This window comes from Anguilla anguilla, chromosome 6 (assembly GCF_013347855.1).
Source record: "Anguilla anguilla isolate fAngAng1 chromosome 6, fAngAng1.pri, whole genome shotgun sequence".
In the NCBI taxonomy this organism is placed as follows: Eukaryota; Metazoa; Chordata; class Actinopteri; order Anguilliformes; family Anguillidae; genus Anguilla; species Anguilla anguilla.
In genome coordinates this window covers 4,611,759-4,635,177 of record NC_049206.1, presented here as the reverse complement: position 1 = coordinate 4,635,177, position 23,419 = coordinate 4,611,759, and the positions used below count along the sequence as shown (strand labels likewise).

Genomic DNA, 23,419 nt, shown 5'->3' with positions numbered 1-23,419 from the left:
GAAGGTTCTGCACTTCCTCGCTAAACGTAACGTGCGCAATAAATTATAGAGAATGTTTCTTGCCAAAAATGCAGACCGGTATTTCACGGCTTTTTTTCCCCCCTTGAAACTGGTTGATGCACAACAAATGCGAACGCTCCTGGAAACGGAAGGTTGTCTATAAAATGTGTCACTTCCTGCCACAACTGGTGGGAAAACAGACCCATAAATCCTCTTTTTTTCTGTATTCAGAACTATTATTACAACAACCATTAATTCTGTTGTTATTTTGTTTAATCCAGTCATTATTAGTAGTAATTATCATTGTTTCCTTTTAACTGCAGTAGAAACGATACATTTGAATTTTTATATGTATTGGCTTGAGGTAATAGTATGCCATGTCAATAAAGCATTGAAATTGAATTGAAGTGAAACCGACATGGGGAGAGAGAGGAGAGAGGTAGACTGATGGAGAGAGGATAGAGATGAGGAATAAGGAAAAACAGAAGGGTTTAGTTTGGGGAGGGGGATGGGGGACGCGACGGTGAACGGAGTCTCTTGTTAATGGAGACATCACCCAGAACTGTATTAGGGGGTGCAATAACAGCCCGCTGAAGAACGAGGTGTCTGCTGTATAACGGACTTTCCCCCGTTGCTCATTAGAGGAGGGAGCCGCCAAACTTATTTATCTGTTTACTTCTTGCGTTTATACCAATATGCATATAATTGTTATTTATACTACACTGTTCTCATATTTCTGTTTGTGAACATGTTTACTGTGCTTGGTTTTTTTAATTTTATTTTACTGTGCCCAGTTCTCAATTTTCATTCGTTATGCCAACGGAGCTCCCGCTTGGATTAGATTTTGATAGTCCGAGAGCGTGAGGCGAAGTAGACGGGCTTGCGCATTCAGAAATACCGTCAAACCCCAGAAGGGAACAGGCACAGGGATAGTGGGTAATTTGCGCTATGGTTAATTATTGTTTATACGTTTATGTGCATTGCTTCGGTCCTATACAATTTATCCCTGGTCAGATGACGGCTCGAAAAAGATTTTACACTATAACCGAAGAGAATAAAACTCGCAAAACACGAAAAACGGCGGCGTCTCGGAGAGACTGTTGGAAGAGAATATTGGCGGGAAGCCAGAGAGACTATACGACATTATCCTCCTCTTAATTAAAAAATGATTTTTGCGATTTTTCATCATTTACGTTCCTTTCGAGTTTAACTGTTAATGACTACTGCAATTTCGGAGTACCGTGGCAGCTGTGTGGGAGTCTTATTAAAATTAACAATGATGTACTGGTCAGGTCCCATTGTTTAGTAAAAAAGTTTAGAAGCTAATCACATGTTTATATATTATTCATAGTACATCTGAAAATTGATATTTATAACGATTGCTGGCATTCTATATTGTACCCGAGGCGAGGTTTTCTGAGAAATGGAGTACGATTTGCCCCCCCCCCCCCCCCCAAGCAATTACACCCAGTCGTTCTCCCTGTCTCCGTTTTCAAAACCACTTTTCTTAACCTTTGCTTCCTTCTTCTCAGCCGCTGCCTTCCATCTGAAAATCTGTCTGTCGTGCGCTCGTGCACACGCGCGCGCACACTCGTGCTTTTAGATTGGTAGTATAGGGAAGGGGGGGGGGGGGGGGGGTGCGCGCTCTATCAAGACAAAATGGCAAATACATGTCCTTAAAGAGGGAAGATCGGGCCATAAATTAAAAGGAATTCAGTTAGAGAATGGTGGAAGTACAGAAGTCTACCAGAAATTATTTGGCAATTTTCTCCAAAGATTTTTGACTGTGAGGTTGTGGCGGCCCCGGCGCGAAGTTTTCAGGCAATTATTTTTGGGACGGTCGCGAAGAATTTTCGCTCGGCGTCCTCCCCCACACCCGGCTGCTCAGCGCGGGCCGGAGTCAGGCCACTAATCACATACACGGTCAGCTTTGTTCCCGGGGCTCCACGGCAGGGACGGCGGAGGCCAATTTGCGGCTTGTGGTCCAATTACAGGCAAGTTACATAAATGATCCCCGCGTTCGCTGCCAGCTCTCTCATTTTCCTGTGCGGGCTACGCTGTCCTCATAATGACTCTGAGAACAGTAATACCTACAGTATGCGCCCCTGTGTGTGTGCGCGCGCGCGCGTGCATACGCATACGCGTGCATGCATGTGAGTGTGCGTATTTGCATGTACATCCCTGTGTTGTGCATGTGTCTGCAGAACAGCATGTCCGTTGCGTGTACAGGAATGCGTGTGTATGTGTAATGGTATGCGCATGGTTATTTATGTGTCTGTCCATATATGTGGATTTGTGTGACTGCATGAAAATTTGTGGTTATGTGCTTGTGTATGCGTGTGTGCATTTATGACTGTGCATGCATAATATGTGTTTGCGTGTGTGCATATTTACGTGACTGTGCATGCAAATATGTGTGTGCATGTTTGTGTGACTGCATGAAAATGTGTGTGTGTTAGAGAGAGAGAGTGTGTGTGTGTGTGCGTGTGCAGCATTGAGTGACACATAAGAAAAAAGCGCCATTTTGGCTCTTATCAGTGCAGAAACAGAGCTGACGTATGGCAGCACTTCACTGAAGCATTGCCATTTAGGGAGAATGGAGCCAGAATGGTCGTCCTTCAGTCGTCAGAAGTTCAGGCTGAGGTTAGGTATATTTAAGTGGTGTAAAGCTGATGATTGAGTTTTGGAAGTTTCAATTTAACAGGGGGAAAAAAACCCCCACAAATGACTGTGCCATGGTATCTGTGTCAATAAGTACACTAACAAAAGCCTTCACCAGAGCCTTTGTGTGTGCGCAGAGTCACAAGCCCCCTGTATAAATCATTCGCTCACACACGCACACACACTCTCAGACACACACACACACACACACTGGGAAAATTGACGGCTTGAAATGTCACAGAACAGAAGGAAATCCCTGCTGTTCAGAAAGCATGGAGAGAGAGAGAGAGGGAGAGAGAGAGAGAGAGAGAGAGAGAGAGAGAGAGAGTGTAATACTACACACATCCATAAGCTGGATAAATGCATTCCTTTAAAAAAAAAAAAACAGAAAAAAGATGTAGGTATCATGTTTTTTATTATATAGAGGTGGAAAATGGGTAGGGGACAGAGGATGTCAGTTTTTCAGTTTTCCAATACGGCATAAGCCAGGAAAATGTTTAATTTTTTAAAACTTTAAAAACGTTTAAAAAAAATAAATAATGGAACGGTGAAAGGTACATTTTTAAAATAATAATGGGTCTCATGACTGACTTTGTTCATGACTGTTTCCTTATGCTAATCACATGAACAGGATTGCGCATAAAATGTACAAACAGTCAACATTCATCTCATACACCTGGAATATGCAGAAAAACAATGGTCTGTACAAAGGTCTGTGTCATGAATCCTCTGTTGGTTTTTTGTAGGAACATTTTTAAGAACGAAAAGAAGAATTATTTAAGAAAAGTTTTAGTGAATGAGGCCCATTATCTTTAAAGGGTGAAACTGGAAAATAATTAATTCACGAGCGTGGAGGGTTGATTAATGCATCTGCTGTCATGTTCAGAAAATGTTCAGTTTCAGGGCAATTATTTGTGAAGATTCAGAACTTTGTGTGTTAGGATGCTGGTGAACTTTGCTTTCCCACAGCAGGTGGTGCATGACGGTGTGATGTAAACCATTTTTGCAGAACGGACGGAGTGTAGCACAGTGGGTAAGGAACTGGGTTTGTAACCGAAAGGTTGCAGGTTCGATTCCCGGGTAGGACACTGCCGTTGTACCCTTGAGCAAGGTACTTAACCTGAATTGCTTCAGTACATATCCGGCTGTATAAATGGATGCAATGTAAGTGCTATATAAAAGTTGTGTAAGTCGCTCTGGATAAGAGCGTCTGCTAAATGCCCGTGATGTAGAACGGTGCAATTAACCAAATTTCACAATTTTTTTACCTCCTTCATACACACACACCCTCACTCACAAGTACACACACATATACACACACACACACACACACATGCTCACTAGCACACAATCACACAAACACACAATTATTCTGTCCATGTATATATTTTTTTCTGTAGCTTTCAGAATAAGGCAGCAAACGGCTGTGCAAAACTGTGCTTTGAAGGCTCACAAGCGTGCGATCGTATTTCAATACGGTTGACTAAGGCGGTTCTCAGACAAATGAAATGCATTTAAATGAGTTTTACTGAGAAAACAGACAGCACATTTTAAACTCAATATGTTTGAATTTGAACGAGGATGGCATCACACCTGGAAGTAGGGTGTCTCCACCCCCACATGGAAAGTTTAACCCTCCTGTTCAGTTTGGGTCAAATAGACCCGTTGTCAGATTTTTAGTAAAAGAAGAATGACGTTACTGAGAGATGTAGTATTTTATAAGCAGTTGCTAAGCCAGTGTGAATTTGATTCTTGTTTTGTGTTTCTGTGTGTTGTTCATCATCAGTGTTTGCTTTATGTCTTTTTGCCTATATGGTCTCTTTGAAAAATAAATGTCAGTTCAAAACAATAAATAACAATAATCCACTGCATCAAAACCTTGTTTTATTTTAATTTTTCACAGATCTCTAGCTGTTGAATGAGGTGTGGCTTTGTTAGGGTTGGAGTGAAAACCCACTGGACGGTAGACATCCAGGAGCAGGGTTGGGCAGCCCTGCTCTAGCTGTTAAATGATGTGTGCTTTGTTAGGTTTGGAGTGAAAACCCACTGGACGGTAGACATCCAGGAGCAGGGTTGGGCAGCCCTGCTCTAGCTGTTAAATGATGTGTGCTTTGTTAGGTTTGGAGTGAAAACCCACTGGACGGCAGACCTCCAGGAACAGGGTTGGTTACCACCAAATGGGAGACAGCTTCCGCTTACCGGTCCCGTGGGTTCTGATGAGAGCTGCTCATTGGCGCACGAAGCCAGTTCATGGAGGTTGCCAGATTGCCTGTTGGGGCTTTTGGCAGTAGTGTGTGCACTGGGTACCTAAACGTGAAAGGTTGAACAGGAATGAAAGATATTTTTTTAAAAAGGCTCAGAAAATAATAAAATAAAATCGGTCCCTGAAGAGTAATTAGTTCAGTATGAAGAAATTTTAGAAATGAAGAAGTACCGTCCAACATAGTATAATTAGGCCTGGGTAAATTCATAGTTTCTGAATGGACTTCAGTGGGGAAATTAAAAGTTTTGTGAGCGTCAGGGGGAACGCCATTCCCAGGACCCCCCCCCCCCCCCCCGGGCTATACAGTATGGCAGTGCGGTAACAACCGCAGAACATGCAGCCCAAGACACAGTCATGTGACCACCATGGAAAAACACAGCGGAGTCGCAGGGTGTCTGGCAGCGTGCGTGTTTGTACTACGCCGAGCGCAAACACGCACACGCACGACCCCAGAACTCATAGTGAGCACACAGTCCTGCTTGTTCTCCGTAACATTGTTTAATTAAAAGTCATGGAAAAGCCAATATGGGGGGGGGGGGTGGGGTGGGGTGGGGTGGGATGGGGGGGGACTCTTTAATGAGAACCACGGCCGCTCTGATCTACATCAGAACAATCCCAGCAAACAAACCCCTGTCATCATGCCAGCTGTCTGTCTGAAAAGACGTTTTGAAAATAAGCACTACAGCAGTTCCTCAGAGGCAGGGCTGGTCACCGAGGAACTTTGAATTATTTTCGACAGTTAATCCTCATCTCACCTACCTCTGTGTAGTGCCAGTTGGCAAAATACCGGCGGGCCAACAGCTCCCTTTTGAAAATTCCACCTTGAACCAGCCTAAACTGGTTTTAAGCTGTGTTTTTCACACTTTTGTCTGGTTTTAGCTGATCATCCAACTTAACCAGCTGTTCACCAGCCTGGCCACCGGGTTATGCTACCAGCTTAACCAGCTCTAACCAGCCACAGACCGGCTAAAACCAGCTTAGACCAGCTATGACCGGTTTAGACCACCTTAGCGTCTCAGCTGGTTATAGTGGGAATTTTCAGCGGGGCTGTGCTGATGACACTGGGCCACTCATGGGATTAATCCACACTGTACCCACTCACATTACATTCCCTAATTTTGCATGTCAATATTTCACCTTAAAACTAAGCAGGTGAGCTGCTGAGTGGCTCATTCGGGTAAGGCACCACGCTATGATGCGTGCATGAGCCCCGCGATCTCTGGTTGAATCCGGACCACGCCAGCGTCGACTGTGGCTATAGCTCCGCAGGGCGACATGCAGTTGGCAGTTGCATTGACCAGGGTATGGGGAGGGTTCAGTAGGTTGGGTGGTCCACATTGCACCACTCTCTCGTGACCCCTACTGGTCAATTGGGCGCACAAAGACTACATGCTAAATCCACAGGTGAAAGGCCTTCCTCCTACTGTGCTCTGTGCAAGCTGGAGGAATAAAAAAACAGCCAGCATAAATGCATAATAAAAATAAATATAAAAAGTAGGTGAAGCATTTCCCCTTCCTCACCTGTGTGGTGGGCAGGATGCTTTCACCTAATTATCCGCCTTACAAAGTAATAACAAATTTTTTAAAAAAAACGACCTAGCTGAGAAATGACGCTTAATGTGATTCAGAATATTTGTTTATGATCGACCTGCGTTTATGATTCTATTTGCGGACCTGCCTTTTCCAGGGGTCTGCGAGACCATCGATTATCTGATGCTCTGAGTTATAACCCCTTTAAAAAGGGACGGCGGTCGGCTAAATAAGAACTGGCGATAATTATCTTTTCACCGGCGGAGCCGACGGTAATCAACACAGCCAGCTTTTTATGCGGACTCCCGTCCCATTACCTTCTCTGTCTGCTCCATTTCTGGGCCTAATCTTCAATGACGGAGATGAGTAATGTTCCAATAAACAGGATGCGGCGGATTCTCAATTATTGTCTCGCTAACATTCATAGGTGGAGCCTTAAGCGCAATGGAAAAACAATTGTATTTTTATTTAAGTCTGGAAATGTGCTCAGATAATCAATGCTAATTAGAAATTCATGTCCTAATTAAAGAAAGAAGACTGTGAAATCTCCGAGCGCAAAACAACGGCAACAAAAAGATCCGTGACTTCGGTGACGTTGATGGTAACTTCCCGCTCCATGAATGGGCACGAGGAACTTAACACAATTTTTTGTGTTAACATTCCCTCAGTTGTAAAGCTTTGCATTGGTCTTCACTGAAATTAACGTTAAATGGCTGGCTGGCTAGCTGCCTGTGTGCATAAGCCAAGGTGCAAGTCACTTAGAAACCTTCACCTTAATGAGGTTGTTTAACTTCGCAGAAGGTTGAAGCTCGTGAAACGATTTAGGGAAAACAGCAAATCGCCATCATTAAGGCTTTTTGACCCGCCAAATTAACTCTGAACACAACTTAGAAGCGCGAGCCCCAGAGGAAGGTTCCTCGTCAAAGAGGTAAGATGAATTGCCTTTGGGGTCCGTGGGAGTGTTACTAGCGTTAGCCAGCTAGCTATAAATTTGGTGAAGTTGTCCGATATAATTTGTTTATATCGTCTTAGTAGCGTTTAGCCATATTTCAGTAATGACTCGCTTGTTTAAGCAGACAGCTAGCTAGTAGATGAATGGATGTGCAGTATGCGACTTGTGACTTGGTCTACGGTATCGGGAGCAGTTTGTTTTCATGGCTACCGTTTTCTAATGAGGGGTCTGTCGACCTTAATTATCCAATTTAAAGTACTAAGCGACTGACGCTCTGTTGAACATTCTTAAAGGAGTACCATGGTGATTTTCACACTTTCTCGGTTTTATGTGCTATTTGCACAGGAGGCATTGAAGAAACACAATGAGGAAAGTATTAAATATGTCCGTTATGTATTTTTGGAGAAATATGCGTTTTAAATTCATCGTCCTATTTTCAACCGGTTGAGACGGTTAGCTAGCTAGGAGGTTTGCTTTCATAAGGCAATGTTATCGATAACGTTAGATTGCTAGTTTGCTTTTATGATGACGTTATAGTTGTGCTTTTATCTTAACTTGGCTAGCTAGATAGCAAAAATTATAATTGGATATAAGTCAACGTCCTTACCTTAGCTATCTATCGATACTTGATATACTACTAAGCTAGCTAGCTTGTGAAAATTCAGTCTCCCAAAGAGAGCGCGTAGCATGGGGGTAGCTATGGTAACGGGGCACGGTCTGTCAATCATAGCTAACTGACAGTTCTCATTACCACGCCCAGACGGTTCGGGTGAATTTTTATAGTGGGAAATTTAGGCTTAGAAAAATACGTTTTAAAGTACATTGAAATGACTGAAGAATAAAAAAATTATGCACATTTGTTTTGTTGTTGCCTAAAGACAACTGGGAAGTGTCACGTTCAACCACCATGGTACTCCTTTAAAGAAAAATGTTTTAGTTTACGATCTGTTTTCATGCTAACTGACACGTTCTGCAAGAACATTCGTCAGTGAAATCTCCCGTTCGCGATAATAAATTAACCCAAAGTGAAGTATAAAAATAAGCAAAAGCTATGTAGCTGCATAAGCACTAGGCCTACATAAACATTCATAAGCACCTACATCATCACAAAACGGCATATGGTGTGTAATATCACTGATACATCATCATATTATTATTTATGTTCGTCAATGTCGTGATTATGGAGCATTACATTACATTACATTCATTTGGCAGACGCTTTTATCCAAAGCGACGTACAAGAAGTGCATTTTCATGATCGTAGACAACTGCTGAACACGGGTTCAGTAAGGTACAATTACTTATTTTGTACAGCTATTTCTAGCTGAGAACAATGAACAACACTATCCTGGTCTAACATCTGCAAAGCCAAACTAGGCAGAAGATTAAGCTAGAGTATTAGGACAAATACAATTTACCAAGAAGTGCAGGGATGGGGCAAGGTGCATTTCTCGTAAGATGGACCGTGGCGCACACTTTCTGAGATGTACAATATGAAACATTGGAAGGTAATGGACTGGTATGGATTGTGTATGATAATGAGGCATTTTGATTATGAGTCTTTGTTGTTCTGTAGGCTGTGAGGCATATGGTGACTAAATAGCCTACTACAAATGACCGTTTGAAATATCAGGCACGCGTATAAAAGCAGTTGAGTTCTGGTAAATTACAACTGATATCCCTACTGCAAGCACGAACACATTCATTGCACTGTGCTGATTAGGAGCAGGAGGGGGTCACGTTACCATTATGAAACCGAACAATTTACATTAGGCAGCGCCTACAAGCGCGGAGTTCCATGATCTTTGGCCTCATATCCACCCAGACTCTTAAATGGTACTGTTTTAATTATAGCTAGGCTCGGGGCGGCATCCTTAATTACATCCTTAATTGGATCCTAAGAAATTTAAATAACATTTTCATTTTTGTTCTTACATTTATTTATTTATTTATTTTATCCCAGCTTTAACTGTATTGGACATTGGAGCAGAGTTTAATTAGTTTCATTGGATTAATTAGCTGCACCATGCCCTCGCGCAAAAACGTGGGCCTTGAACCATGAACCATGCGAGACAGGGGTTCCGTGACACGGTTTTGTCTCCTCGCCTCATCGCTAACTAATTTATTGATTTTGTCCCAAACTGAGAAAGCGGGTGTGCTTGTCTCCAAACACTAGAAAGGTGGCAGTATAATGGGTAAAGAAACTGGTCTTGTAACCTGAAGGTCACGGGTTTATTTCCTGGGTAGGACATTGCCATTGCACCCTTGAGCAAGGCGCTTAACCTGCACTGCTTCAGTATGTATGCAGCTGTATAAATACATGCAATGGAAATGCCAGGCAAAGAGTTGTGTTAGTCGCAAATGCCTCTAATGTAGCAGGAGAGCAGAATAGTCTACTTCACGGTCTTTGAGTGGCTGCTCTCATCCAGAGCAATGCCAGTCCACTGTAGTGGTGTTATGTGAAGCTGAAGTCTGAAGACTCATCTCTTAACACTATACCTGGACTAAATAACTATCACCACTCTGCAGGGCACATCCCAATCTGGGATAATTTTTATCACCTAAATCCCCCTCTATCATGCTACACATGTACCTCCTGTGCCACTTTCATGTTACATGTACCTCTATCCAGCACTTATATTGTACTTTGTATCATTATCTTGGTGTTGTAGCTTGTCATGACCCCTTGTTTGACTTGGCATAGGTTAGTTCAGAGAGTAATGTTTACTGTGTGAACTGGACTTAATGTGTTCACGGCTATGAATAACTGCACAAAATGTGTATTGTGCCTTATCTGACCTGTGTTTTGTAGTCGTTCCAATGACCTTTGGTATGCACTTATTGTACGTCGCTTTGGTTAAAAGCGTCTGCCAAGTAAATGTAATGTAATATAAAGCACTTGGGCCACATTTAGCTTCAGTGTGATCACAGCCTAAATGGATTGCACATAAAAGAGGATAAGCTCTTAAATGAATTTGTAAATATATTTTCAGATATATTATATATATATATTAGTGCAATATGTGAACGTGGCAAAATTTCGTATAGTTGCCCATGTACGGCTAAGTGTTGCAATTATCTTACACAGTAAATTTCATTGCAGTATATTCACTCTGCCATAAGGAGCCCTCTGGGAGTGGAACCTGTCTCTGTATAGTACAGGACCCCCACCCCCCACCCCAAGCCATTACGGGCATCAAATGAGAGAGCTGTATTCAGCTGGAGAACTCCTGAAGTAAATTCTGACACAAACGTCCTCCAGCCCTGTTCACGCCAGTCAATCAGCAGAAGTGTCCATGGGGGAGAGTGGAGGAAGGGGAGGAAGGGCCGAGGGGGATGGGGGTGGGCTCTTGACAGAGGGGAGGGACACGGCTGAAATGTCACTCAAGGGAGACCCCCCCGGGAGTAAGTGCCGTTTTACAGCAAGGCCTGATCGTCCTCCTCCTCTTCACTGAGTTATTACAGGGGGAACAGTGGGGGGGGGGGGGATATGTGGGATGCTGTGGAGCCCAGATCCGGCCCCCGAGTCGCTTGCTGTCTGGGGTATTTTCAGTCTGGAAATACCCCCATGTCCAAGGAGCTTGCTGGCAGATATTACGGTGAACCAGTCCAGATGTGGTGGACTTTCGTGTTCCTTACGTATTTCTGATGATTTGAACATCAACTGAAACTGAATAGAAATTTCCAGAAGATGGCTCATCTTTTTGGTTTTTACTCCATCCTAGCTTGACTACGAGACCTTTATTGATTAACTATTTAGAGTCTGAGAAGAATGAGCCTGAATAGTGAAACAGCTGAATAATTTCAGCACATGGTCGTTTGCGTTCATTAACCCAAATGATGAATACAATTTTGCAGTTATAGAGGTTTTGGTGGAGAAAAAGACCAGGAACGTTTCTGGAATGTCCAGGGTTACCTACCCCTGCTCTATGGTAATATCTCGTGCTGGTGACACTGGTGCCAGCAAGGAGAGAAGAGCATGTCAGAGGTCACTACAGAAGGCAGTTCTTCAGGTACTTGTTGAGGACGTTGCCCTTGATGTCGTTGAAGACCTGGCGGATGCTCTCCGTGTCGATGGCACAGGTGAAGTGGACATACAATTGCTTACTCTCCACGTGGACCCTGCTCAGGTACAGCCCCCGGATAAAGTCCATGGCTGCTTCAGCATCACCTTTTTTCCCTTTAAGGTTGGGTGGGTGGGTGGGGGGGGGGGAGTAAAAGGACAAATTACTTTAAAATAAATAAATAATTTTAATAATAATTAAAAAATTCTTATCCCTGAGTTTTACCATCCATGTTGTTGAATGTCAGCATATTCTTGGTTTGTGCATCAGCAGGCGCCTGGTCTGACCAGTAGTGGCCGCTAGAGAGGGATGACGCCAATGAAACTAGCCGGCTTACCCCCGTTATTCCCCTGAGCCTGGGGCAAGTGTTGCCTCGCCAATGCTGACTTTCGGCTAATGGCAAGACCGGGACTCGAACACCCGGTCTCACACAGGGCTCACGCTTTTGGGATGAGCATCTTCAAAGCGTGAGCCAGCCGGAGGGTAGGGCGCAAATGTTTTTATTACGATTCTCGATTTGGGATAGTGGGGAAATCTCTGGAACCAAAACCTAGCTGCTGAAACCAAAGAGTGCTGTGGCAGAGCTTTCGGGACCAAAAGATTACGGCGCAGCCCGCTTTGTTACGCGTCCCGGTCCCGGCGAGTGGAGTTCCACGAGCGCCGGTTTTAATTTGTGCCCTTCTGGACAGAACACGTTGGACAAAGCAACCTGAGACAGTTGCCTGGGTAGGTGGTGGGAGAGAGGCCCTCCCCTGAGCATTCTCACCAGAATGCTCCAGCCGTTTCTACATCACTCTGTCACTTGTTACAGTATAGCTAATTTGACAGACGGTATAATGATGAACATATAACCCATAATAGCTGCTGCCCCCCCCCCCCCCCCCCAACATTTCCCAGTAGCACTGCACACTGAAACGCCACAGATCTGGCGTTGTATAGTTGCCATGGGTTACAGAGCCAGACAGTCTGTGCGACCATAAGGTGAAGGAGAGACTCATGGGAAATTCAGCACCTCCGCTGCCCGCAATGGCGTTCTCCACCGCCACTGTCTCTGTGAACCGGCATCAAACCAGTTTGCTTGTCCAGAGAACCAAATGTACTCATACCAGGGAATTGAAAAGTAAATTTTTAAAAAGAATTGAAAAAAACACCCACATTCCTGCCCTGCTAAAACTTGAGTGGGCTGTTCTGATGGTCTCTGAGCCATGGGTTATCCGTATGGCCTGTAGCCTGAATGGTTTTGGCTGGAGACGCGAGCACTGTGGAACGTACAGACCCGGGACATGGGGTCAAAGCAGTGAGGTTGCTGAATTGTACATGGTTGCTCAATAGCCTCTCTGCGTAGTTTTAAACCTTTATTTATTTTTTTTATTAATTTATTTTTTTTGGTTGTAATGTGAGTGGAGAGGTAATGCATGTAGTTTGATGAGTTCTGGGTAAGATATGCCCCTGAAGACGGAGAGGTTCTGCACCTTTCCAACAGCGGGAAGATTCTTCCACCAGCACGCAGTGCTGCGTTAACGCTTTCTGTGCACTGAAATGAGTGAGGTTCAAGTGGCGAAGAGAAGGTACGGATGCCCTGTGCCCAGTTTGACTACCCTGACCGCGCATCCAGGGAACAACCCACGCCCTGCAGGGAACTGGGCCAGCCTCCGCCTCTTGTGTGGCGTACCTGTGAATTCGGGGAAGTAGGTCTGGAGGTCGGACGTCTGGATCTTCTCAGCCAGGATGTCCGTCTTGTTGAGGAAGAGGATGAAAGGAATGTGTTGGAAGATGCCGTTGTTGACACAGCTGCAGAAACACTGCGCACCTTCCCTTACGAGGTGCTCGAAGGGGTCGGGGGGGTTGGACGACCAGGGGCTAGGAGAGTAACACCGAAATTTCCCATTAAACTCAATTATGGGAGGAGCTACCTTAACATGTTTTGAAAGGTATTGCTGTCTGTGCCACAATTGGGTGTATCGTAAGATAGCAATATGATGGCAACACCAACCTCCCCGCACCCCCCCCCCCCCCCCCCAACTTGAAGCCTCGTTCTTCCGTCACCAGGCAGAGGTTAATTAACTGGGAGCAAGTGAAAGAAGTGCGTCATGAAGATAAACAGATTAGCAAACGCACACCGAAGGAGGTGATGGGGGCCGGGGGATCGGCTGGATCTTTGAGAGTCCCGTTCTCCCTCCTCCTTACAATAGTTGCTGAACTGTAGTTGGCAAAGATCACTGAACTGACACAGGGCTTATCCCTTAGAAGAGTAGAAGGGGTCTTCCCCCCCCCCCCCAAACAAAATTCTAAGCCAGTGTTCTAGAACTCAATTGCCTTCAAATACCAGCTGCCATTGTGACATCAGCATTAGAATGTTCAGTTAAGAGCACTCCAATTGAATATTTGTGTCCTTGAAGGGTTAAGTGGAAACAGGGCTGCTCGGTGCTCGTGTTTCCACTTACCGAAAACCGCCTCTGTTACCTAAGGCCTTTACCTTCTCTGCAGGTATTCCCACACGCATTAGCGCCTCTGTTTTTGATCTCGGTTAAGGGCTTCTGCAAAATGAGCTCCTTGCTTTTGTTTTTCACCAGAGCTTTTGTGCTCACGGAAACGTTTAAGCCGAACGTCTTTCTCACTGTTTCCGCGCTCTCCAGGTTATTAAATGAGCGTGTTTACTGGTCATGTCAGCCATATGTAAAGAGACAATTTGGGATTACATAAAATATGTTTTAAACTGGCCCACAATGATGCTAGCGACACAGCTTACCCCAGAATTTCCCCACTTGAACCAGGGATAAACCAAACGTGTCACCTTATTCATAGAAAACAGAAAGAAGATCCACCGGTTGTGGAGTATTTTAGCAACAACCAAAAGGACAATGGTGATGGTGAAACCGGGCTGTTCTGTTACCCAAACTGGTCGTATTCGCTGAGAGAGGCCACAAAGATGAAGAAATTCGCCTCCATCATGATGTGTCTGAATCTGCGGTTGTGGAATAAATCAGGCTCAAATATCCTGCACAAAAAGAAAGAGGATGCCGTAAACCGGAGTGAAAAGAACATGCATCTTACACAGAAGAAAATAAAAAATGTCAATTGTTTGTTGGCCTCATGGTGTCGTAAAAGACATTACATTACATTACAGGCATTTAGCAGACGCTCTTATCCAGAGCGACGTACAACAAGTGCAGACGAAAGTGCATGTACAAAAGTGCACGTACAAAACAATACAGTGCAGCCTACTGGACGCCACACTTCCTGACTCTGTGCAGCCGTCCAGTCGGGCGTCTGTTTTGAGTGGAGACAGGAGAACGGACCAATGATTTCTTCTTTTTTTTTTTTTTTTTAAACACAATGCTCTTTTGGGACTATTGGGGGGAAACCTCACAAACCAAGCCCAGCTCCTACAAGTAGCGCTGCAGCAGAACCTACGGACCAAAGATCACGTCACGGCTGTTGCGTCGTGCATCCCGGTAAACTCCCGACTGATTGGCGAACGAGCGGGTCCACATGCACCAGGCTAGATCTGTGCCTTTCTGGGGGACTTGAATGAGCCTGTCCTCCAGGTGCTTGTGACTTGTACTTTACAGCCCTGATGATGATGATCCGATAGACCAAAATGTTGATGCTGACGCGTCCCCCCGGCGACAAACGCCGTCTGTCCGCAGACATCTCAAGGGCTGACTCTCACAGTTTGCGTTTACCGATCTGCACGCACGGAGGGTGCATATTCGCCACTTGGGCGACTCTCGCTGAAGCCCTCTCGCAACAGTATTTTTAAATATATTTTGTATAATAGCAGGTGCAAAAGTTAACGATTGGTATTGGTAACAAATACAAGTATAAAAATAAAGGCAAGTAGCTACTAGACCAGGAGTGGCCAACCCAGGTCCTGGAGAGCCGCAGGGTCTGTTGGTTTTTGTTTTTACTCAGCACTTAACTGTGTAATCAGCTTCTTTAATAGATCAATTAACTCACCTCACCTGGTTCCTTTGGCCTAAGTGGTAGTTGCATTTAATTTGAAAACAAAAACTAGCAGACCCTGCGGCTCCCCAGGACCAGGGTTGGCCACTCCTGTACTAGACTAATGGCTAGGAGTATGGAGCAGGTAAAGTATGCGCTACTTCAGTATGTGAGTAAACAGTTGCCTAGCAACTAGTAAATCATCCCCCCCCCCAACTGTTACGGTTATAATGTAGCCAGCCAGCTACAAGCTTTATTATCAGTTGTTTTATTGGCAATGTTTTAGTCATGAATATACTGTATTGTTGTCGTTTTCTGCTAAGTGTTTTTATCTTATATTTATTGGACAGTGGAAACCTGGACTAATGGAGCTCAGTGCACATCGGTCACGTGTACAAATTGTTCATAAGAACACCTGCCTGCAGCATGCAGGCTACTTGACTGACAGCAAGCCCCCTCCTCTTCAGAAATTCAGAAAAAATTGAAATAATCTTGTCGTCTGCTTCATTTAGGCGTCTGTTTTCGGTGAGCCGTCCCTGCTGTCTCTGGTGTACTGCAGCACATATGGTTTCATTATCGCCCTGTCTCCAATTAACCGGGACACTCTGCTCGTCTGTCTTGTCATCAGCGGGTGAAAAGAAACCCCTTCGAGTTCGCATTTCCCAGTTTTGCATGACTAGCGGTGTAGGGAACAGTTGGTAACCCAACACCAGCCCTGTTCCTGGAGATGTTTCCAGCGTCCTGTAGGTTTTCACTCCCAACACTAACAACGCCACACCTCACTCAACAGCTAGAGCAGGGCTGTCCAACCCTGTTCCTGGAGATCTACCGTCCTGTAGGTTTTCACTCCAGCACTAACAAAGCCACACCTCACTCAACAACTAGAGCAGGGCTGTCCAACCCTGTTCCTGGAGATCTACCGTCCTGTAGGTTTTCACTCCAGCACTAACAAAGCCACACCTCACTCAACAACTAGAGCAGGGCTGTCCAACCCTGTTCCTGGAGATCTACCGTCCTGTAGGTTTTCACTCCAGCACTAACAAAGCCACACCTCACTCAACAGCTAGAGCAGGGCTGTCCAACCCTGTTCCTGGAGATCTACCGTCCTGTAGGTTTTCACTCCAGCACTAACAAAGCCACACCTCATTCAGTAGATCTTGTTGAGCTTCTAATTAGCAGGGTCAGATGTGCCAAATTAGGGGTGAAGCGGTTAGCGCTGGTATAGAGAAATGCTGCGGTGGCCCAGTGTGGTTGGTTAGTGCACTGTTGCCGTTTTGAACCGACGTGGATGGAAAATTGAGAGTTGCGCCCAAAATCTGCCAATGAACAGAGAAGTCATTTACAGATAAATAAATGACCGTGTGTGTAAGTGTGGGTTCAGAAAGTAAAAGTCCTCCCTGTGGTTTTGGTCCAGTTGCCTGGATTTGCTAATTGGCACAATTCTTCAGCCGGTGGGTAGAACTAATTGGTGAAATCAGCTGGCTGAGTTCATGGGTGGAAGAAACACATGGCACGACTTTTACTTCCTGACCCCTGGACTTTCCACCTCTGTTAATTTCATGACTGTTCTGCCCAGTGCAGCATACATTATAGTGTGAATCTCACACCTCACTGTTCTGCCTGCCTGCCGAGCCACGAGATGGACCACAAAGGAAATAAGGTTCACAACTTCATTGTGTCTCCCTTGATTAGGCTATAAGTTAGAACATTGTCCTTGTGGAGATGTGCAATTCCATCAAATTTTAATTGATGAAGTACACTGAATCAAATGCTCAAACGAGGACCGAAGGTGGGTAGTACCTGACGACGGCTTGCAGTACCTTAAGAAGTGCTCTCCGGTGTCGAAGGAATACTCAACAGATTTGTTGGCGGACGTTTTGGCCCTCAGCACATCCTGGTCAGTGGGGACGTACCCCGGGGCAGCAATGCGGTCCAGGTTGTTCATGAAGCTGGTTGGGGGCGGGGGGGGAGGGGAGGGGAGGGGAGAGGAGAGGGTAATGGAGTTGTTTTTCAGGCCCACTAACTATCTGACAACTTTATTGTGTTAGGCTTGTGTATAAGTGGATACACTTCAGCTCCACGTACAGCAGGCAGGGGTGGAAAGGGCCAGTGTGGGTCCAGGTCTTCGCTTAAAGCCCAGCACTGTGAAACCTGATTCTACTCATCAGGTTCTTGATTGAAGACTGATTAGCCTTCAGAATTGTTAGGTTTTGTCGTGCTGAACTGTTGTGCCGGATGCAGGAGGTACAGCCTCAGCATCACAGGTGGAGCTGGTGATTCCAACACTCGATGGGAGAGAAACCACACTCCACCCGCCACCCTCGACCCCTCCCACCCCCCTAAATTTAGTGTGCCCCAGTAGACATAACTTGCCCTTAGGTTATCTGTGCTTCGTAATTAACGTCCATGGATAGATCCATCCATTTCTGTGGGAGCTTTAGAATGGACACAACCCATCCAGGACAACAAAAAAAAAGCACAAGAGTGAACAGAGATTCCCCAAGCAGTCAAACTGCGCCCTCTGCTGGAGGTAGACTGAACTGGCTGCCTGTTGATGTCCCGTTTTGCCTGAGTGGAGGTGGTGTGACGCAGTATTTTAAATGGGGGTGTAAAAGTATGCCAGGCAAAAGCTGGCCTACAGGGCGGTATAAAATCAGTTTACAGCATAAACAGGGAGCAAATTCAAAATCTGGAGAATGTGACCAATTTTTACATGGTTTTTAATTACATTATTATGTGTGTCCACCTGTTGCATTCCTTTACGTGTGGCTGTAAATTTGTTTTTAATTACGCAGTGAACTCATTCGTTTCACACAGCCACGCACTCTGTTTGCACCTCCGATGAGCCAAAGTGTGTCCCACTCAGTAGCTATTCATACATGCCAGCACAGAATCTGACATTTTGGTATAGTCTTTTTTGTATTGACTTTGCCAAAACACCCCTCTCTTCTGGCATAATAAATATTTTTATTTATTTATTTTTTATTTTTGCATGTACTCCCTGTTCATTGTGTGTAGTCCCTTCGACCTCTTATTGTTAATGAGATATCAGGGTAGCAGCACAAACCTTGTGTTTATCACACCTGAGTTTGCAGCAAGTAGTGTTTTTTTGCTTTTGATAAAAAAAATACACGTTTGTAAGCCCGACTTTGTAGCTGAGTGTGGCCGGCCGAACGAGCGCTTGACCGGGCCCGTGAGACTCACTACTCGGTGGAGTCCAGAAGCTGAAACTCTCGACGGCGGCCGTAGCAGGTCCTGATACCCGGGTCGGCCCAGAGGCGGCGGATGGCGTCCGTGTGTCGGGCTTCCAGTGTGGTGACCTGCCGCGTCTCCACGTCCTGGATCCACTGTGCGTCCAGCTGTGGGGTGCAGAGCAGAGTGAATTCATGAATGAATGAATGAGTCCATGAATTTACTAGATTTAAAAAAAAAATTTTTTTAGACCATCATAACCGCAACAGGTGTTTGTACAAGCGTTTCCCCTTGAACTGGGGAGACCGCAGGTGAGGGTTTGGAGCGGTCAGCGGTTCTGACCTGGTTCTCTGGGCTTGAGTAGGGGATGTTGAGGGTGATCATGGCCTTGGTCAGGGCCTTGATGGCAGTGAAGACGTTCTGAAAGACCGTCTCGGCGAAGGCCTTCCGGGACTGCACAGAATAGCCCCCTTCGTGGATCATTTGCATCTGTCTGAAGAGGGTGGTTTTCCCACTGTTGTCCATGCCTGCCAATGGGCCCGGGGGCAGTGACGTGGGGGGTGAAGAATTAAAAAAACGCTTAGATCACCAGCAAGTAATTCCAGTCCAACCTTAACCTGGCTAAATGAGCCAATTGGCTGTACACACCCAAACCGGTTCATTCGTACATTAGATAAACAGGAAAATGTGTCACATGGGGACACGAGGAGAGTCTACGGCTGCCATTCATGCGCACATCAATAAATGTTTATGGATTCTTTTCATCAATCAGTGTCATCATCCCATTAGATAGAATCAGTGTTATTGTGTAACCCTGTCAACTGCATTGTACATGTAACTATGAGTACATATTGCTTCTATGGGACTCGCGTAAACGCTGTCAAAGGCCTAGTACAAGCTGTATTATGTGTACCGAACGAAAACGGCACGGCAGTACTTCTATTTTTTCTTCCACTTCCCGGTCACGTCTCCTGTCCGTTCTGGCCCCCTAGTGGTGGAATGAACTCCTGGTGTTTGTTTTTTTTATTTTTTACTTTTTTGTTTAAATGTTGATTTAGATCAGCTGATTTGTACATTTACTTTCAGTCGTCAGTGTATATTTCGGGGGTTGTAGCAAACAAAAATATAGGCTAATGTTTATATAAACCACGAGAACCGAAACGTATCACAAAATTGAACATAAAATTGATTCTTTGACGTCTAGCTTATATCAAACAGCGCGACCGACTCACCGATTATGCACATGCTGCACTCCCGGCGCAGCAAACGAGCGTGCTCTCTGAGCATTTTATTTATCTTTCTGTCCACCTCGATGGCCGCCCTCTCCTCCTCCGTTGAACAACACCAGCGCAACATTGCTGTACGATGAACACCGAAATGATCTAAGCACACTGAGACGAATGTCCACATTTAGGACACGGATGGTTGCGTGCGCGCACGCACGCACAGCCCGTCTCGGTGGCGTGCACAGACTTTCTGAAGAAGGCGTTTTTCATTTTTCCTTTGCCATGAATAATAAAGACTTACTATGATAGATTGATAGATTGCTTAAGAGAAAATGTGTGCAGCTACCCGCTAGCTGGCACTTAGGGTAAACGTCCCTATTAAGCCCACGTACCATATAAGCCCACTTGCAACTTCTGAGTCAAATCAAAAAAAACTACATCATCATTTTTTGCTGTGTGATGTTTTTTCGAATGAAGCTGCTTGTTACGTAAATGACACTTTTTATTGTAAGTCAATCACATTTGTCGATATTGAGTTATCGAAGCATATGTGTGGCATGTGCCTGCTGATCCCAGAAGAAGTTGCAAAAAAACTTAGGTGATTTTGGTACCCTCAGAAAATAACATTTTTTGTATATTTCTACTCCTGTTTTTGGAAAGTACTCACTTGTTATCAAAATTTAAGTGATTAGTGTTTTGAATGAGACATATGTTAGAATATTACCTGAATTAGAAATATTGTGTCTTTTGAAATCAAAATATGAGTTTTAGCACACTAGCAAACAGACCACATGCTGCATCAATACAGTAGCTACATAGTATGGTTCATTGCAATGACATAAAGCATGATAAGCATGTATAGTTTATATTTTTGTATGCAGTTTATATTAGTATACTGTTAAATAGACAATAAATATGTATGTTTATCTTTATTTATTTTTTAATTAACATTTTTACCTGGTGGGCTTAAAGGGGACTCTAGCAAAAAAATCACACTGTCTGAGGTGGATGTAAATGAGTATAGCTAATTACTTCTCTACATGATCAATTTATACTTTTCATATTATGTTAGTGCACCATATATAGATTTATTTCATACGGTTGTTTTTTTAATGTCATGTGAGTAGAATAAAATATTCTGTCTTTAACCATAAATTCACTGATGTTCCCTTTAAGCCCACCTGTTCCCATTAAGCCCACTTTACTGTGTTTCAATGGGGATTTTCTCCCTTTTGACCTCTGAACCATTTTCCTCCCTAGTTTTGACCTCACCTGATGAATCAGCTCCATAATTCAGATAATTAATACCCATATTTAAATATCAGTGATATTGCATACGTCAATTCATTCTGGATAGGCCTGTGTTCTATCTTAACATTAGCAATAATTTTTTAATCTTTACTTTTCAGATGAGTTTTAGTTTAAGATGACTAAAACATGAAAGAACTACAGTTCATGCCCACGCATGATAGAAGCGCAAGTTCATCCTCTGCAAAGCAGGGCTGTAGGGACCTGGACCATTCTATTTGCGCAATCATGAGGTCATTGAAAATCTACAAAAATAAGATGAAAGCCATGAACGACTTGCTAGCGTAAGACAAAGACAACCACAACGTTGGCTAATGATTGAAGCAAACAAATAAAATAAAGCTTAGACCACCCTATAACCTGTTATGTTACACTACTAAGATGGAGCATGGAGCAAATGATAACCTTACTAAAACGATACAATCACCTCAAAGAGCATAGGCCTACGTTTAGTCTAGGAGAAAGTAGAAATTGCAGAAATGTTGACATCTTTCTTGTTTATTTTGTTTAAGTTATAGGCTAATGATACATGAGCTTCAATATGTTATGACTGATGTCTCCTCATAATGAACTGTATGTTTTAATGTTACTCCACAATGAACTGAATGGTTTTAAAATGTGTTTTTACAATGTTTTCAAACTACTATCCTAAATCTGTTTAACATTTAAAAATGTATTGTTTAATTGTAAATCCTGAAATTGACTCATTTACTATCCTTAGAACATTAGTATTGAACTTGAAATTGTTTTTCATTCAGTCAGTCGGTCTTCAGAAATCTTCATAAAAACACCTGCACTTTCAACCAGCTGACTGAACCAAAAATTTTGGCCAATTTCAAATGCCAACAGCACACCATAGGATAGAGATACAGACAAAATGACAACACATATTGAAAGATGAAGTATTGAAGAGTAATTTCCACTATAGTTTTGATTTTGTTCGTAAATATTTTTTTGGCTACATTCCAAAGAAGACATGTTGTAAGTTTAACTTTTTCTGTGTTGACAACACAGCAATAGGCTGGTCATGCCTATTTCAAATGCCATTTACAGGCCATAGGATAGGAGTGGAGACAAAATGAAAATAGCTATTGAGAGCTAAGAGATTACAGATTTGAATAGAACAAGTTTGTATTGTTAGGATTTTTTAAATATATATTTATTTATAAACAAATCATGAAGTGGGCTTATTTGGAACACCCATGGGCTTAAAGGGTACGTTAGGTACCCATTAAGCCCATGCCAGACTTTTGACATATTTTGACAAATTAAACAATAAAAACATTAGAAATTGGCATAAATGAATTATTGACACTTCAAATGAGAGATTAGACTTTCATTATAACTAAAATGTTCTCACTTAAATTGGGGCAGTATACATGAAAAATGTCTGAAAAGCGGATTTGGTGGGCTTAATAGGGACGTTTACCCTAATTGCCACAAAGAACATTTGAGCGGTGGCGTAACGAAGTGCCCCGTGAGTAGCAACGACTCGAAGATTACATCGTAGATCGTACATGGTGATAATGCACCCAGATGTCGATTTTTAGATTCGCATAAAATTGTCTGAAGCATGAAATCTAAACATAAACGCGAGAACTTCCCGTATAGTTGTCCCAAAAACATTGCCATACAGTCGAATTTTCCTGCTGCGTGAATGTAGTTTAGTGTATTTGTTACCATTGGAAAGGGAATGCGGTGTTCTGTCTCTTCAGGGGTCATTGGCATTACTACTCCACCATTTGACGTATCCCAGCGATTTTAATAAAGTTATGTGGTTGCTATTACTGGATACACAATCCCAAGAATCCTGAAATTCACTCTTTGACTCTTGGATTTTAATACGCTTGATTCATTTCTCACGTTGTTTCCTCAATAAAACATTAGGGCTAATCTTCATATCTACGCATTTGTTTTTCCTCATAACTCCTTGCTGCGCCGGCTGGTGGAGAGAGCACACGGACCTGGGATGCGTTAGCTGGTGAGCAGCTCAAAGTACTCCGATGCAACTTATGGGGCACATTAAGTACTAATTTTGGTTTTTATTTTACTTTTATTTATTTGGTTTGCTTCTGAAAGCAGTAAAATCTAGTACATGATCTTAATTGCTGGCGAAGCAACACCTTTGCTTCGGGTGCTAATGATATGCTAATGGCTTAAAACAAGCAAAAAGATGAAGATTTGGTACTAAAGTAGTTATTTTCCTTATAAAAAGTAATAATGAAGATCCTCACGAAAAGCACTTAAAAAGGGAAAATAGGTATGTAAAAAGTCAGAC

General features: G+C 43.7%; 2 protein-coding genes across 8 annotated transcripts in view; both read right to left on the bottom strand.

The window, feature by feature from the left end:
* LOC118229578 (transducin-like enhancer protein 1) overlaps nucleotides 1-23,419 on the bottom strand; it is a 539,102-nt gene that overhangs the window by 380,714 nt on the left and 134,969 nt on the right. The gene's annotated exons all lie outside the window — the stretch shown is intronic.
* LOC118229591 (guanine nucleotide-binding protein subunit alpha-11-like) lies at nucleotides 10,377-23,062 on the bottom strand. The gene is made up of 8 exons (XM_035421681.1): nucleotides 22,571-23,062; nucleotides 19,840-20,192; nucleotides 18,950-19,134; nucleotides 18,620-18,774; nucleotides 17,236-17,364; nucleotides 14,364-14,468; nucleotides 13,143-13,330; nucleotides 10,377-11,586 (listed from the first exon to the last, which is right to left on the bottom strand). The coding sequence occupies exons 2-8, from the start codon at nucleotides 20,015-20,017 to the stop codon at nucleotides 11,399-11,401; spliced, it is 1,128 nt and encodes a 375-aa protein (XP_035277572.1). The 5' UTR covers nucleotides 20,018-20,192; nucleotides 22,571-23,062; the 3' UTR covers nucleotides 10,377-11,398.

Bases quoted from the DNA above. Each gene is read 5' to 3' on its own strand.
- LOC118229591 (XM_035421681.1), bottom strand. From the start codon at position 20,017: ATGTGGACATTCGTCTCAGTGTGCTTAGATCATTTCGGTGTTCATCGT. The intron at 19,135-19,839 runs GTGAGTCGGTCG...GCCCATTGGCAG, and splicing joins GTGCAGCATGTGCATAATCG to GCATGGACAACAGTGGGAAA. The intron at 18,775-18,949 runs GTCAGAACCGCT...TGCACCCCACAG, and splicing joins ACTCAAGCCCAGAGAACCAG to CTGGACGCACAGTGGATCCA.